General features: G+C 36.2%; 2 protein-coding genes across 26 annotated transcripts in view; one reads left to right on the top strand and one right to left on the bottom strand.

Moving 5' to 3' along the window:
- Window positions 1–10,026, top strand: part of CSRNP3 (cysteine and serine rich nuclear protein 3) — an 87,415-nt gene extending 77,389 nt beyond the window's left edge. For all 23 annotated transcript variants that reach the window (XM_004942790.5, XM_040704212.2, XM_046944101.1 and 20 more), the window contains 3 exons: window positions 3,463–3,722; window positions 7,569–7,865; window positions 8,933–10,026. In XM_004942790.5, coding sequence (XP_004942847.2) covers window positions 3,463–3,722; window positions 7,569–7,865; window positions 8,933–9,973 — 1,598 coding nt within the window. In that variant the 3' untranslated portion in view covers window positions 9,974–10,026. The remainder of the gene's footprint in view (window positions 1–3,462; window positions 3,723–7,568; window positions 7,866–8,932) is intronic.
- GALNT3 (polypeptide N-acetylgalactosaminyltransferase 3) overlaps window positions 2,472–17,658 on the bottom strand; it is a 44,983-nt gene continuing 29,796 nt past the window's right edge. Inside the window, exons 14-23 of one of the 3 annotated variants that reach the window (XR_006939914.1) lie at window positions 15,760–15,869; window positions 15,399–15,482; window positions 15,157–15,259; window positions 14,429–14,592; window positions 12,545–12,638; window positions 11,940–12,123; window positions 10,840–10,976; window positions 10,239–10,367; window positions 4,913–5,097; window positions 2,472–3,686 (exon numbers count right to left, since the gene is read on the bottom strand). The gene's annotated coding sequence lies outside the window, so the exon portion shown is untranslated. Of the gene's footprint in view, window positions 3,687–4,912; window positions 5,098–6,600; window positions 10,368–10,839; window positions 10,977–11,939; window positions 12,124–12,544; window positions 12,639–14,428; window positions 15,870–17,658 lie in introns of those variants that run through there. The other 2 variants (XR_006939915.1, XR_005861703.2) reach the window with 2 other exon arrangements.

The raw sequence follows: 17,658 nt of genomic DNA, 5'->3' as shown, positions 1-17,658 counted from the left end.
GGGGTGAGACAGAAGCAAACACAAAAGATGAGTTTCAGAAATAAATAATTGCATATACTCTGAGACCCCTGAATGTTTACATGCTTACTTACAAAGATTAGTGTATAATTTGTCTAACTAGGAACTACAGTGTTAATAAATGAAAGCATGAATTTTACTGACATTTACAACAAATGCATGTCAGATCTCACTGTCTTCAGTACCGTTGTACAGTGCTGGACTCACAGTGCTCGCTTTTGTTGCAATTAGAGTACTCCGGCATTTTCTTGGAGTTCAGCTTATCTCTATTTTAACACCATTTTTGTCAGTGACAAAACAAAACCTTTGACGGTGTAGCACTGATAATTTAATTGCTAAAAGCGAGAAAAACTATAAAAAGTTGAGGAAATGCATTAATGGGTTCTTTACCATGGCTCATGGCAACAGCAGTCTTACTGAGACAGCTGACCAAACATTTAGGCATAAACATATGGTGATGTATGAAATTGTTGTAAATGTTGACAACACACACGTGCTCACACGGGTGTCTCTGCCCCTCCCCAGAAGTCCACATAAGTGGGATAGCTTGTACATGTAGTCTAGCTGTTACCATAGATGATATTCTTTTTTTTCCAGATGGAATTTTTTAGATTGCACAGCCTTCTGACGAGCTTCATTTATTAGTTTGTAGACTGTAAATAAAAGTTCAGGTTGATTTCATTATTTTTAGAAAGTAGCGTAATTCAGCTCTACCATAGGAGCTGACAGAAGGATGGAAGCACTTTTATTTCAGCATTTGGTACTTTTGCCATTAAGCAACCATGTAAGGAATTCGATAGCTGAGTCTAAAAAAAATTGCTATAAATTTGAGTGTTATGTCGTAGATGCTGAAGTTTGTAGATGAAGATTCAAAGGCATTTTCTAGCTTGTGTGATCTATGGGCACAATTTACCTTGGAGTTTCTCATGAAGTGCGCATGCACACACACATACATACATATATACAGTTAACCTTCTGTATTTTCTTTCCTTTGATATTTTCCATAGTTTTATGTCTCATCTCATTTGTGGCTGGCTGTTTTATGTAGTAAAAGTGCTGCTTGTCCTTCAGTAGCTGTCAATGCTTCTTCCCAAAGATCCAGTTGAAATTCAAATAGCATCAGTACTACTCCATCAGAAACTGGACACATCCAGGATGATTGAGATGCCTCCTTTGCTAGGAGCAGGCTGTTTTAGCATGCGCTTTCGTGTGTGTAAGAGCAATAGGCAAAGAACTTTCTGATTCAGGGAATATTTACTTTCATTCTAAATGCAAAGAGAATGTCATGATATCAAAATTATCCATCTTCCAAGCTCTATTAAATTTTTGGTCCTATTAATAGCAAAACTTTTGTTTTGAAACTGTGACATATATAAAAAAAATCAGTACATTACAGCAGGTCTTCTTATTATGCAAAATTGGCATAACCCTGTCAGCTATTCCATTCTATTATAATAGCTTTCTCTCCCTGGTAAAAATCTCCTGTACATATTTTTGACAGGCTCTGTTGATAAGGAATGTCCTTAAAAATGTAAATCTAAACATGTCTAATGTAGCAGAATTTCTTCTAATTCTTCTGTTAGAATACATCCTACACCTTTCTGCAGTACCCTTCACTGAGGACCTATAAGCAAATGAGGTTATTTATCTGTTCTACACTTGTGATTTAGCAAACCTGCAGCATGTTCTGAAGTGTGTGGTATTTACCATGCCTTTAGCTTCTTGTCAGTATTTATACAAAATAATATTATTTCAATGTTTTACAGAACCCAGAATGTTTTTTATGACTGTGTTAGTGGGGTGTATATATCATCTGTATTTAGTTATGTGTTAGTTGATGTGTATATATACATCTATATATTTAGTTACATTTAGTTGATGTGTATATCATCTGTAATTTAGTTACAAGAATATATTTTCCTATGTACCTTTTTTCTCTTATAGCTAGCCCATCCCATTTTTTGTAATATAAAAGTTTGAGGTTTTTACACTTCTGATGATTAACATCTTGGTACTTAATAATTGGAGAATGAATGAACTGTGTTTTAACTGTGACAATGAACCGAACCTATTACAAAACCAAGGCTGAAGGCCAAGTGCTCCCAGTCTCTAGAGACAGTGCAGTTTTAGATTAGCAACATGCATCATGTTGTTCTTACAGCCTTTATGGAATGGTTCCAAGTCTTTCTGAAATGATCAGGCACCTTTTAAATCCTGATTGAGTTCCAGCAACTCAGTTGCTCATTTGTGCATACCCAGTTGTTGCCTCTAAACTCCAAAGCAATAACCTATTATCTACTTTCTTGATAACCTATTGTCATTTTGCAGCAAGTCAAATGAATCAGACTGCTGGTTAGGCTTAAAAATCAAGGAGGGTCTCTTACTTTGCAATAAAGACCACCAGTGTTAGCAGTGAGAAATGATAGATCAGTATCACCGAAAGCAGTTAAAAGTGTCGTTAAAATTTGGCATTTATTTTTAAATAAATCCTTTTCATATGAAACTGCATGTTTGTATAAGAAAAATTCAGCAAGCATGTGAGGGGAATCAGAAAATAATTTTACATGGATAGATAGGGATAGGACCAAAGTGGAGTAGTTTTAACTTCAAAGAAGGGAGATGCAGATTAGATGTTAGGGGGAAATTCTTTATTCAGAGGGTGATGAGGTGCTGGGACTGCTTGTCTGGCCTGGATGGGGCCCTGGGCAGCCTGATTGTGGGTGGCAACCCTGCCCATGGCAGGGGACTGAAAGGGACCATAAAGATCACCCAGTTCCATTCTGTGCTTCTATGATTCTAGAAGACACCTGATTTTATAATACAAATTTCCGAGAGTCTGAAATGCTACACATACTGCCTTTGTAGTTTGTCTAACACTAATTTCACACATGTTAAAGTATAAAAGATAGAAATCTTTTCTGCAGATGTGATCCTGTGCTTTAAAGATGGGCTAGCAAATCTCTGCAGGAGCTTTGCATTCCAGTGATGCATACAGGTCTGTGAGAGGTGTTGGACTGCTGCTATCCTGACTGCTGTCATATGCAGTGTCTGTTTTGTGAGCCGGGGTTTCAGGAAGTGCCAGTTGGTGGATCAGTCTCTTTGAGGTGGCAGTGTAAAAAGAAATTTATTTTTCTGGGATTTGTTTGCTTTGCTTCCTTAGTAAAAAGAATAAAACTTAAAAAATGCTATTGGAAAACAACTGTTCTGGACAAGAATTTCTGTTCTAAAGTAGAGAATAGTGTTCATGATTGTAGCAGTTTGTAATGGCTTCAGCATTTGCATATATGGTAATTTTCTCAACTCTTATCATCTCATTTAGACTGCACTTCCCCCTGAATGGTAGAGTGTACATGTTAAGGTAAACAGAAGTATTCAAGTGGCAAATTTGCAGTGGTTGCACGTTATCATTAATGTAATCATTAATGTAATCTGTATCTGTTCCAGCTTCTTCGATCCTGAAGAGAGAAAAGCGGAAGAGAACAAAAAATGTCCATTTTAACTGTGTTACTGTGTATTACTTCACGAGAAGGCAAGGCTTCACCAGTGTTCCCAGCCAAGGGGGAAGCACGCTGGGAATGTCCACTCGCCACAACAGTGTGCGCCAGTACACGCTTGGAGAGTTTGCAATGGAGCAGGAGAGGCTTCACCGGGAGATGCTGCGGGAACACCTAAGAGAAGAAAAACTCAATTCTCTAAAATTAAAGGTAAAACTCATTAACTTTGAGCCTTGCCTTATGTATTTCCATGAGCAGAGTCAGAGCTGTATGGGCCCAGTGTGCATCTTTTAAACAAAACAGCTTTCAACTCTAATTTCAGTGAGAGCAATTGCATTCTTCTTTATTTTATTTTTCTGAAGATATATATTTCTTTATATTATGCAGCACTGATGTAGCTCTTGCTAATGTGTACCTTAAAGTGCTTTAGAGGGATGTGGTTGTTTACTTTGTTTTCTACAGAGATGACAAAGGCAGAGAGGCACTGGAACTCAGTCTGAAATTAGAGTCTGGAACTGCCTCTGAGCCCTGGCAGAGTGCCCTATTTAGACAAAGGAATGATAACATCTTAAGTACAGAAAGCAAAACACCTTATTTTCTTTGCCAATTTAACTAAATTTGGCAAAAACCAGGGAAGAGCAATACAGAAAATGTTTTTAATGTACCAATTTATGCAATCATTTGTCTTTAGTATTTCACCGAAAGTTGTCTGTTAAGGAATAAACATCAGACGAATTAGCTTGATTCATCAATTCAGCTTGACTGTAGTTTTGAAGCTGTCCTTTTAATTCAACAGTGTAGAGGAAGGAAACTGTATTTGAGAAGAGAGGGGGATTGTATTTTTTGAAGTGTCCCTTCTGCGTCTTTCAATTCGGTAGCAAAATCTCAGGTTTTGTTATTTTGTTTAGTGAGCAAAAAACTTCCAGTATGACAGCATATGTTACCTGTATTTTCAGTTTGTTTTCAGATGAATTCTGTAATTAAAAGTGAACAGAGTTGGACTGTGGCTGAAGTGCTGTGCTCCACAGCTCCTATTTCTTGTGTGATACTGTAGTGCTTTGTCAGATAGTGTTATGTGTCTGCAAAGCAAACTGACACCCTCAAATCTCTTTGCCTTTTTCCCCTAGAATGAACGGTGTTTGTAACCTCTGTCTGTCTGAATACCTGAAGGAGTGCATATGACCCTTACTGCTACAGTTATTTTTTTATTCAGTCTCCTATTTTTTTTATTTGAATAGAAAAACAGATTCTTATATAATTGATAACAATTGAATTGTTTTTATGAAAAAACCCTACAAACTTAAAACCACTCAGGACAGAGGTGAATAAAAGAAAGACATTTTGACAGGCTGGAAACAAAAGGCTGGAGTTAATGATTTATTGCTATTTAGAGATTATACCTCTAAACATCACAGGATCTTCAGAGCATCAAGTGGGAATTGAGCTGTGACTCTGAGTAGATCTCTTGGCTGACTTTGAGGAAGAGCTGTTTTGCTATTCACTTGATTTATAAATGAATGCAGAAAGGAAAGGCTGTAGATTTCTAAGGTGATCAGTCAGTGGTTGGTTTTAAAGTACTGCACATCTGCACAGAAAAATGAAGAAAATAAGAAACTGAAGGAAGGCAAAGTTTGTTCTGATTGAACAGATTGATTGAAGGACTGATTGAGAATGACTGTGCAAACAGAAAGTAGTATTTTCTGTGGTTTGTTCTGTTTTTAAATTTCAGCTTCCTGGATTAATTTTTTCCATCGGATTAAAATATGCAAGGTAGAACACATTGTCTTTTGTATAACTGGTTAAAAGAAAGACAGAAAAAAGAAATATGAATATTTTGGAATTGTGTCTTCGTAATGTTAGGTACTACTTATTATTTTCACTTGCTAAATAAAGGTGAGGAGACAAATATGAAATCTCTGTTAATTAAAAGCAGATGATAAAGACTTCACAGTCATCTTGAAGTCGCTGTAGTCATGTAAAAGCAGCACTTTGGTTTAAGCACTGCTGACAGTGGCATAAACGCTGTTAGCAGCAGAGTGTGAAAGTTTTAATGGCAATCTGAGCATAAAAGCCATCTTGTCAAGATGAAAGGTACAAGGTAGGCTTTACTTTAAATACGCTGTCGTTTGCAGAAACAGTATGAGTAAACACAACAGGTTAGCTGCAGTACTCTTTATTGCTTATTCATGAAGTCTCTTCAGATTAAGGTATTTTAAAATGATTTGCGTGACCCCGAGTGATGTTAAAGCCCCTGAGTCTGCAGACCAATAGATAAATCAGTACAGATTGTGCTTATTTTGAAAACAAGACAAATGCAAATGGAAAAAGATGTGGGTTTGTCTTTTGTGAATAATGTTCTAGCCCTTTTTCCATCTGTTGGGTGTTAGGGATTGTGCCTGAGAGGTATCACTGAGGAATGGTAAAATGTTAGGTAGCTGCTAAGAAAAATCTCTGCTATTTTGCAGTTTTCTATAAGCTAGGTAATCTAATGAAACCTAAATGTGATGATGGTGGTGCATGTTTTCACATGCATATATGTTTAACAATTTCAAAGAAAGGAAACTCGTGGTACACTAACTGCATTAGACTTCTATGACTTAATTGAATTAATGCAAGCTGATCATGGAACTATCAATAATTGGTAAATTAGTTTTAGTATTAAGGCAGAATATTCAGTTTTCACTTCTCCAGTCCTGTCTAGGAGTTTGCAGAAATCTTGAGCTTACTCTATTAATGTTGCTGGACAATACAAATGGAGGCCAGTAGTGTTATGATGTGAAATTATAATAGTTCAATTTTTCTACAGTGAACTGCAGGAAAAACTAAAAATATATTTTCTGTGCTGGTTTCTTTTGTGTGAAATTGTAAGAGAGAGCTTCCAGCTGGGGCAGGCAGAGGTGTCCGACCTGAATTCGTCACCTTTTACAAAGTTGAAGGCATTTTCATGCAAACTCTTCATGTGTTCATCAGCCTGTGCCATATCCCATTGTTATGAATTAACCTTTAGCTTTACGAGGAAAATGTTACCCATCTGCATATCAAATTTAATTCAGATAAGATGTTATGACAAGAAAACATGATGCTGTCCTGAGGTTTTGAATTGAAAAATATATTTGATAGTTCTTGATAATCTCCCATCTGTAGTTAACCAATTAATTGCTTGAGAAATGTTCAAAGCTTTCAGTTTCATTAATTGATTTGTTCTTGGTGTGACAAAATGGAGAAAAAAATCAGAGAATACAAGGGAGTCATCCAGCAAAGGAGTGAAAAGGAGCTGTGGTGCTCTGAAATTACAAATTTTGAACATGCCTGCATTTCAGATGAAGAAAGAGATGAATGTATGTGCATGTAAAACTAGGGATAACAGGCATGGTAAATAACATTAAACATGAACTAAAATGAAGGCACTAAGCTCTGAAGGCTGCATGCACTTACAGAAAAAGAGTAAGAATATACTGCAAAGAAACAATAATGCCTGTAAAAGTAGAACTGCATTAAATAAATATGGTGCTGAATTGCTAAGAAGAGATAATTACTGATCTAGGGAGAGATTTTCCTTGTGTTACATGTATGTATGCTGTATAAACATTGCAATCAGAATACTGAGGCTCCTCCCATCTGAGGGGGATGAGTGTCACTTTTAACCTGACAGTACAAGTCGGAAATAATGTTTTCTTCTGATTGTCTTATACAGTTATTATAAACATAAAATTGCAATTACAAAAAAAGTAAGTCGTCAGTAGGAGTTTATCATTGAGTAATTCAATTATGCTATAAAATGACAGAATGCAAAAGATTTTGTTATATAAATGGGAAATGAAAAATGCAGTTGAGAATGTAGTAAAAGCAGCAAGAGTGGTACAGGTAAGATTCAGGACTGCTTTGTTAGACATAAGATGCATGTAGCTAGATGGTATAATTGTTTTGTTTCCTCACATATGGCTTTCCACATTCATAATTAATTTATTACATATTTATATAAATAAATATAGATACACATACATGACAACTGTGTAACTGTTGTTTAAGCACTTTGTTAATTGTTCTATGTAACAGATGACAAAGAATGGTACAGTGGAATCTGAAGAGGCTAATACATTGACACTGGATGACATTTCTGATGATGATATTGATCTGGACAACACTGAAGTAGATGAGTATTTCTTTCTACAACCCCTGCCAACAAAAAAGCGAAGGGCACTGCTGCGAGCTTCTGGAGTGAAGAAGATTGACGTGGAAGAAAAACATGAGCTACGGGCCATCCGGCTGTCCAGAGAGGATTGTGGCTGTGACTGCCGTGTGTTTTGTGATCCAGAAACTTGCACTTGCAGTCTTGCAGGCATAAAGTGTCAGGTAAATGTCTATATTATTGTCATCATTTAAATAGCAAGGGAAGGGGTTGTAGAGGTGTGTGTGCATGCACTTTTTTTGTTAAGGTGGTAAGTACTGAAAGATTATTAAGTGAATTATTAAACAGTAACACTTGTGGATCTTAAACTAGTTTCTGGCTTGGATTTAAGAGTATGTAGTGTGCAATACAATTTTTCTCCTTAAACACTTTTATGATCAGTTTAGGCATATACACTGTTCAGTATTTTTTTTTCTTTGTTCATACATAAATATTTTCCTCCTCATGTTCCCCTTTGGCCTTTATCTAAACATGCAAATGGAAACAGAAGAATCAGTAGCCTGCAGATTTCACAAGGGTATGTAGCTTTTGTTTTAGAGACAATTCACATACTGTCCACATGTGAATTATAATCCAAACTCAATAAGAAGTAATAAGTCGGACTACGGTACTGACCTTTCTTTAACATGCATGACACTTAACATGCAAGCATGAAAAACTGCATGTAGGCAACAAAACATAGCAGGTAGTTTTTCTCTCTGCAGATTTAACGGTATCGCATTTTGTACATATAGCTGTAAATGTACCAAATAGGAATTCCCTAAAAGATGGTTTCTGCTAATTACCATGAGTAGCTCTTATGCAGCTGAGTTGGTTTATTTGTATATGCATTTTTTTCATCATTTCCTAAATCCCAGCTAAATTTTCTCTGCTGTTCTGAATAATATATTCCCTTTGCTGCTCCTGTTTTCATCTTCACATTTTGAGAAGATGTACTAGATTGATTGTTTCATATGGCTCTCTTCTGCATCACATTTGATGTTTAGGTATTACAGTGTAGATAAAAATCACAGACCTTAAGCTAATACAACTACTTGATTTGTGGATTCAGTCATACTTTTATATGCTTAAGATGGATATTATGAGACATACGGATATTTGACATGGCTTATTCTTGCAAGTACTTCAAGTGAATTCCACTTCATCTCTGTCTATTTTTAGGCTTTCTAGGTTCTGTGATATGACCAGGTTTATGCTAAGTATTGTTAATCTGTATTCTCTTTTTCAAAAGGTGGATCGTATGTCTTTTCCATGTGGTTGCACTAAAGAAGGGTGTAGCAATACAGCAGGTAGAATTGAATTTAATCCTATCCGTGTACGGACTCACTTTTTGCACACAATAATGAAACTTGAATTGGAGAAAAATAGAGAACAGCAAGTTCCGTCACTAAATGGCTGCCACAGTGAGATAAGTGCACACACTAGTTCTATGAGTCCGGGACCCCATCCGGTTGAATATTCAATTGCAGAAAATTTTGAGATTGAAACTGAACCTCAGGCTGCAGTCATGCATTCTCAGTCAGCCGAGGACTTGGACTGTCCTGGGGAAGAGGAGGAAGAGGAAGATGGGAGTAGCTTTTGTAGTGGAGTTACTGATTCTAGCACTCAGAGTTTAGCTCCTAGTGAATCAGATGATGATGAAGAGGAAGAGGAAGATGAGGAAGATGATGAGGAAGAAAAAGCAGATGACTTTGTAGAAAGTATGAGCTCCCATGCTGACATGGTGCCTCTTCCTTCTGTCCTTTGCTACTCTGATGGAACTGCTGTGCATGAAAACCACTCTAAAAATGCCTCATACTATACTAACTCTTCAAATCTATATTACCAAATAGAGAACCATGTTGCTGGCACTGCTAACCAGATTGGCGAGACTTACTCAGAAAGGGATGCTGTCAAGAATGGCAGTCTTTCTCTGGTGCCTTACAGCATGACTTCAGAACAGTTTGTTGACTACACGCGGCAATCAGAGGAAACTTTTAGCAGCCCTCATTACCCTTCTGCAAACCCCTCAGTGATTGTTTGCTGCTCATCTTCTGAAGGTGACAGCAGTGCTCCATGTAACAGTTTATACACTGAGCATAGGCCAAGTCACCCTCAAGTGGAATTTCACTCATTCTTGAAAGGTCCTTCGCAAGATGGATTTGTTCCAGCTTTGAACGGCGAGAGTTGTGTACAAGAGCACCCTGCTGAGAATTCACTAGTCCTCTCAGAAAAGAGTAGACTGCACGAAGAGTGCATCAAATCTCCAGTGGTAGAAACAGTACCTGTTTAATATTAAAATTATTCTAAGACTGACTTCCTGTAATAAAATGCACTCAAGTTGGATTTCCTAGAATCTTATTATTTTTTACAGAGGTAGACAACACTTGGGCTATAGTCAGTGTTCCGGACACACCTTCAAGCTACATTGCCAGAGGCACTGTACAGAAGCAGTTCATGTAAAGATTAAAAAAAGCAAACCAATGTCAGACTGTCTTTTGATAAAAGTAAAACACGTAAGTAAAAAACCACACCTAACATATTTCAAAGTAGCCTACCTGTCAAATATGTGAAACCTGCCAAGCTATCTGAATCAAAGCTTCAAGTTTTTGATGGTCGGGCCTGTGCAAGATTGTTAAAAATGATAGTTTGAAATAACCAGGTTTAAGTCCTAATTTTCAATGTACCTGAAAAAAAGAACATAACTTTAATGTAAAAGTAATTACTGTACAAAAAAGTTTTAATTGTTCTGTACTGTATGTATTTTATTTATGGTAGTTTAGTATTCATGTTTTGATAAAAATGAACAGCAAGTTCATTTGAACAGAAGATCCATAGCTAGTAAGAAAGAGCATGACCAATCCTCAGCTGGAGTACCATGTATTTTTTAAATACCATTTCTGATAAATTAACTTAAAATGCATTGCTAGAGTACTATTTTCTCTTTTTACTGTTTCTGGCCAACAGAAGAGTCAGAAAGGGGGATCTGTACATCTTTTAGAAAGGTTAAAGGTAGACAATCCTCCATCAAAATTAAAATCAGTGGTATTTCCAGAACTAGCACCCCTTCCCAAAGAAAAATGATCTTGTATATAATGGCAAAGCAGTAACTTAAGCTTGCACAGCACCTTTTAGCCCAGCAAACATTCAGATACTTACTTATGCACTTTAGTGCCATTTTGCAGTAACGTTTCAACTGCAAAAACTGTGAACTATTTTGGAGGAATGCCATAGCTCCAGACTCCGAGGTGTATGTAAGATCTTAAAGTCCATTGTAGCAAAACTTGGATGTTTTCCTAAGCCAGTATATGAATAAGAAGTCAGTCAGTAAATACATCAAAAAAACAAAAACGAAAAAAAATCGTACAGCAACAAAAAACAGCTAACAAGCAAAAGAGTCTTGTTGATCACAGTTTAAATGAAGCATGGAAAGTAATGTGGAAGGGCCTAGATTTTCCTAACTATTTAGCAGTTTTTACGAAATACAAAGGTTTTTGTGGACTACAGACTGTCACTTGAATTACTTGATCTAATTAATTATCAGTATAGTCAATGACAAAACATAGCTACAGAGATTTTACATCTGCTAAAGTCTGCAAGCAGAATAGCACATACACCATATGAATATCCATTACTTTGTACTCCGTTTATTCTAAGATTAAATGGAAATTAGAATGCCTGCTTTACTTTATGAGCAGACATTGCTTTCTTCAAGAAAAGGAAGTGTACTAAAGCCTGCTTTTCTGTACACTGGTAATTCTCTACAGACTTTGATTTCAGAAGCTATTTTAATTTTGTTCTAATAATGAAATTTTATCATACATCAGGTATAGCTGCAGTGAAGACCTCTTTTGTTTCCCAAAATAAGGATCAGCATCTTATTCTTCATCTGTCAAATCTCAATGGTTAGCTGTATGCAGAGTATAAATTTTAGCTCTGTGAAAGTGACTCTTCTGGTTAGAAGCTCTTTACAACATCACATATAGTACTCCAGTAGAAACATGTCCAGATTGGAAACGTGCTTTTTAAAAAATATACTTAATTATTTTAGTGAGATCTGGGCATCTCATTTACTGAAATCAGCAATTTCTGATTTTCTATGCTAAACTAGCAAAATATTTTTACTCCATGTAGTAACTGGAAAGGTTTTTTATTTATTTGTTTCTACAAGTCCTACACATTGTTTTATCTTTCACAAATTGCATCAGAAAGTCCTAGTTCTCCTGGGACTGAATATTCCATATTTACAGCATACTTACTCCGTGTTCTGGGAAAGTGCAGTCATGTTGATTAACTGCCTCAGCAGTTCCTTAGGCCCTGCTGCTCTTAGTCACTGTAATCTCTTTCTGTACAGGCTGAGTAGCCAGGTAAATGCATGTGTTCTCCACTTCCATATAGCAAATACCCATCTTTAAAGAGAAACACCTTAGTTCATAAAAGGTTCTGCATGAAAAAATAAGAGGAGCGTTACTCTGCCCAGATATTCTACAGCAAACATTACAAATCTCTGTATGCAGGGATCTTGCATGAACAGCAGGCTTAAATCAGGCAATCTCACAACACCAGCACCAAAAGCACAAATCCCTTCCTGAGCTGGGAGAACAATTGTGAATCAGTAGCAGCATTTTAAGTTCAGAGGGTGTTGGCTACTGGAGCATCAGGCACACTTTACCAGGGTATTTCTCTCAGGGGAAAGTTTAAAAAAAAATATTTTATTACATTATTCACCCCCTTACTGAGCAATAAGAGATTATTTTCTTGGCTCCTAGACTTCCAAATGAAAAATACCTTTAATAACATTAGCAAGCACAGTAAGCAATTAACTTTATAAAAGTTCACTTTAAAATACTGAGACAGTAGTTACCTTATATATCTGTTGGCACTGGTGTCAGAGCCCAGGCCTCTTCTATACATCTCTCAGTACTCAGACATATATACCGTACACTTAGATGCATGTGCTGTGGGGACATGGGGTGAATACAGCTAAATTCTCAGAAGTGTACAGCACAGGATAACAAGGAGCTTAAAGACAGGTTAAAGGCAGTCGTGAGTAGGCCAAGGAATGTTTGCTACGGTATTTGCCCTTGCTTAAAAGTAGCTAATAATTTCACAGCCCTGCCCAGAACAGATGCTCTAGTTTCTAACTCCTGAGTTAGCTGTAGAAATCAGCTCAGAGTCAAGATTCCGACTCCTTGATCAGACTTTTTCATGTTTTGCTTAGAAGACCAAAGAAATCTTCTTAGAAGCAAAAATAAACTTAAATCACAGGCTGAAGAATGTTTTAGTCTTACATTCTGGGCTAACGTATACATATGATGCATCCCATTTCCCAGTTCGTTAATACTGGTAAACAGTCATATCATTTCGGGCAAACTTATTTCTATGTCCTAGAAGTATTATATTATTAAATACTAAATAGCAGTATTTGCTTCTGCATAGACATGGCTTATCATTTTTGGAAATGTTTACTTTACTGATAGCTGTATCAGCTTTTTCACCTAACATATTTTGCTACTGATAAGCACTCGTAAGAAGTCAGATTATAAACTGGTAGATAATTTATGATTGTGTTTCAGAAAAATACATAATAACAAAAGCAATTCCCCCTCTGTTCAAATTCAATTTTCACACAGAAAAATCAATAGAACAACACATAAAACTGAATGCCTTTTTGCTCCTAATGTGAACTTTGTCTCTTTTGGAAAAAAACTTTCTTAAAGTTTATGAATAACGCCTTAACAGGTGTTAAAAATAAAATCGGCACTTTTCAGGCAAAAATGCAGTATTTTTTTCCTAAGAGCTCATACCCATTGAAGCATCCTTAAAAAAAATCAAAAGGTGGTCAGTAAAGCTTTTGATTTTTTTCTTTCTTTCTTTCCTTTTCCTTTTTTCTTTAGCAGCTGTATACCATTTAGATAAAGTTTTAACTTTGTGAAGTTTTACTATTTTACATAAATTGTGCTAGTTAATCCTTTGAGTTGACATTTCTATCTTTTAAGGCCACTGATTACCGTCACTTGCTGTAAACGTGGTTCACTCCACTCACCTCTCTTAACTGTTAACTCTGTTAACAGTGTTAAAAATGCTATCTTACCTGCGTTTTCAGTACAACTTATAAAAAGGCAATACTCACAACGTTGTTACTCACTGGACTGCTAATAAATCCAGCTTCTAATCTTACCTGAGCACTATATTTCATTAAATGTGCTGTTAAATCAATCGTGTCGACATTTCCTGCCCCACAACTTAGAGGATGTCTTCACTAAAGACAAATTGTTTCTTAAAAATTGAGAACATATAAATATATATAAAACATGGTATGTTTTTGAATATTTCAAATGTTCATGATACTTTGATAGAAATGTGAAATACCAGATAGAGTATCGGACTAATACAGAGGAGACCTGGGTACCTTTGGCTTTGCCTTTGTCCTGCTCTGTTACTTGGAAGTGACACTATGACTCTGGTTTGCAAGGTACTTGGAGATGCTATGATTAAAAATTTTCAAGACAACAGCCAGAATAACATTTTTTCCTCTTTTTTTTGGGCATCATAACTAAATTTCTGTTCTGCAAACTAAGTCACTTTCCCAATAAATTCCAGTTCAGCTCAGAAGTGAGTAGAAATTTCATCACTAACGTGAAACATAACAAAAGCAATGTCTTCTTTTATGGACAACATTAATACAGAATGATATATTTCACAGTGAAAAATGTGAAAATTAGGAAAAAAAAAAAGCTTGATTTACCTGTTGAGCACGTAACAGTTGAGCAGCAAGATCTTGGTTTGCCAATGACACCAGCAACAGGCAGTCTTATTCCTCTGTTTATCTTCTTTTGCTAGCTGAGTTCTGTCAGTTGAAACTCCTTGCCAGGGCCGCTTCTGTGGCAAAGTAGGTACCCTCAATTTGAGCTATAGCAAAAGAGACGGTTTGAGCCACAATACTATTTTAATGGCATTTGCTAAGCAAGAAACTCCAGTGTTTTAACTCATGAGCTACGTGAACTCAAGTGCTTTTGAGTATTTCTGAGGCAATCAGAAAAAGGCACAAAAGATAATGATTCCGGAAATCCTCTAGTGTTTAGGAGTGTTGTGCTTTCCTACTGGAGCTAAAGACTAATTTTATCACCTACTTTACCATGGTCACAAAGCATATGTTGTAAAATACTTTAAAAAATAGAATTAACTCAGAGAATGTATTCTATAGAATTTATTTCTAAAATATTAAATCTGATCCCCCCCCTTTTTTTTTTTTTAATAGTTGAAAGCTACTGTTATTTTCAAAGCATTTGCACACAAAGCATTGAGTTCATTAACACGCTGACTGGCATGAGAAATCTCAACATTTTTAATAGTTCTTAATTTTTAATTTCTTTTTAAAAGTATACCTTAATTTTGCTGTTCTCAGTAATCAGTACATGTGCTAATAATTAACTGTCCATTTTCTCGAAGTGGCATGCAATCCAAAGCACAAACCTTATGAAGTGATAAATAAGTGGTGTTTAGTTGTAAAGATGTCTGAAGGAACACATGCTTGAGTTCTTCATAATTGCTTCCTTTTCGCTGTCTCTTCTTCCTCCTACATCATAGGTAGCTTTTAATTTGGTTGATTATAAATGTTTCAGAGTATAGTTCTTACTTAAGAAGAGAAAGACTGTAATAACCTTGAGAACTTTCTGCCATGCTAATTTAATGGCTGATATCAAAATTTTACTTACAGTAAGAGCATGTGATTCATGAAATATCTCGATGTTCTGCAGAATTAGTCTTCTCATTCTTGTTTCTTCCTTCCTCCCTGAAAACTAGTGTCCAGGAAAAAGTTTGTTTTACAGTAAGGCTTTTTCATTAAAAACTACTTTATATGAGTCTAAATGCAACACTAATGTCCTCTGTGCTATCGGTCCTTTATCCTGGAAGAAGAGTTGATTTTATTTTTCACTTAACGTCAGCACGCAAATTGGAACTGTGGTGAAAAAATGTCATCCCCTCACTGGCTCTGAATAAACAGTAATCAGGAATGTAGGGTCTCTCTATAGGCCCTCCTCCTTTGCCATACACACAAACAGAAAGTAAACCTACCCCCATAAGCTGCAGACGTGGAAGGGGATCCTCCTATCTCTCTTGATGTCTGTAGATCCAGAGGATGAAAGTCATGCTCGATATGGCACAGCCTAGCACCGGATAAATATCTAAGATTAAGGAAAGCAGAAAAAACATCGCCTAAGGAAAAAAAGTTTTCTTCAAACTACACCTGCAGTTTGTTTATTCTAATATAAATAATGAATGAAAAGTACCCTTTTACGGAAACTGAGTGAATTTTATAGAGGGGAAAAAAAAAGATGCGTACTGCTCTACTGTTGTATATTCTTTGTGGTTAGGAGGACCCCCAGTATGCAGAAGGTCTCACTGCCTGGAGAACCATGTTCACTATCCTCTGTATTATTCTCAGTTGTGAAGATGATAATCCTTCACCCAGGGTTAGCACAACTCCATTTACTTATTAAATCATTGTCATTTGAATCTTAGTTGTTACACTTCCGTTTTCTTGAGGTATATTTATGAATTTCAAGAAGAACTAAGTTAAATAAATTTGTCTTACATGTAATTCATTTCTAACTGTGCCCATTTGCAGTAAGCCATGAAGACTGGATTAGCTTTTCTTTACTGGCAGGAAAAATGGTGGAAGGTACAAATTAACACCACTGTTATACTATGAGGGTCAAGATAACCCTTTGTCTTGAGGCATGGGCAGATATACCCTGGGATGAGTGAGGGGAAGACAGAAAGGTCAATTTAGAGAAAAAGAGGGAAGAAGGCAAGAGATATACTGATAAGGACATTTTTTTTTTTTTCCTAAAGGGCAAAAGAAAACAAGATATAGGAGAAAAAAAAAACAGAAAATAGGAAATGAAGATATCCCCAGAGCAAGGATGGGAAAACATATGCCTGTGTACTACATGTTTGGTCATGTTAGCTCATAAAATAAATCCTGTTGCTTGAAATGTTTTAAAACCAGCATGAACTTCCTGCAAAGAAGAAATGTTGATTTGCAACAGCAATCGTATACGGGCAAACATTAAATAAAAGACTTATCCAAAAGCATGGGGTAAAAACAACAAAGAACAGTAAAATCCTTGAAGCAACACTACCACATCTTTTCTTTGCATATGTCAATCACCATGTCATTCTCAATATCACTGAGTTAACTCCCAGGCCTGTGTTCTAGTATAACATCAGACAGCAACAGACACTAAAAGCAAAAAAGAAATAGGTGTCCTTTCTATTAGCATTTTAGCTTGGGGGTTTTTAATGAGCTTTACTACATTACGGCAGCTAATTCTTCTAGCGTTCTATACTTGAAACTTTTTTTTAAAAGTGGTTCTTTACTTAAAAATGAAATTTAAAGTTTGAATTATAAGTGAAGGTCTTGTACCCCAAGCACCGTTGCTGGGGTACTGGGGTAAAACAGCCACCCGTTTAGAAATTTCTGATAGGCATGCTGAGCATCGGGTTTTAGCTTCTTGAAAAGATTGCAACATTCTGTGCACTGGCAGCTACTTCTCTCAAAAAACAGAAGGCAGCATGCTATTTTTCTAAAAAAAAAACACAACCAAAAACAAAAAACAACCAACACATTCTAAAACATTCTATTTCTAAAACAAATACCATCACATGAGCTTTCACATAACAATGCCCACATAAATGATGCTTAACAATGGGGTCCTTCTTTTAATTGACTGATGTAGGCACTTCTATGGAAATATGTCTGAAGTGTAGTTTGTAAAACATGTTTTTGAAAGTGTTTGATGTAAAATAAGCGCTAGACATTTAAAAGTGCAAAAATAGTCAAGATCTGTAGGTTACAACTTCTTTCCTGAGAGCCTCAGGAAAGCGTCTTAGTAAAGCCAATCTTTTAAGTTAAATTGCATTCTGGTGTAATAAACTTTTGCAAATAAAATTAATACAGATATACTGGTT

Source organism: Gallus gallus, chromosome 7, assembly GCF_016699485.2.
Source record: "Gallus gallus isolate bGalGal1 chromosome 7, bGalGal1.mat.broiler.GRCg7b, whole genome shotgun sequence".
NCBI lineage: Eukaryota > Metazoa > Chordata > Aves > Galliformes > Phasianidae > Gallus > Gallus gallus.
This window is presented reverse-complemented; position numbering and strand designations above follow the sequence as displayed.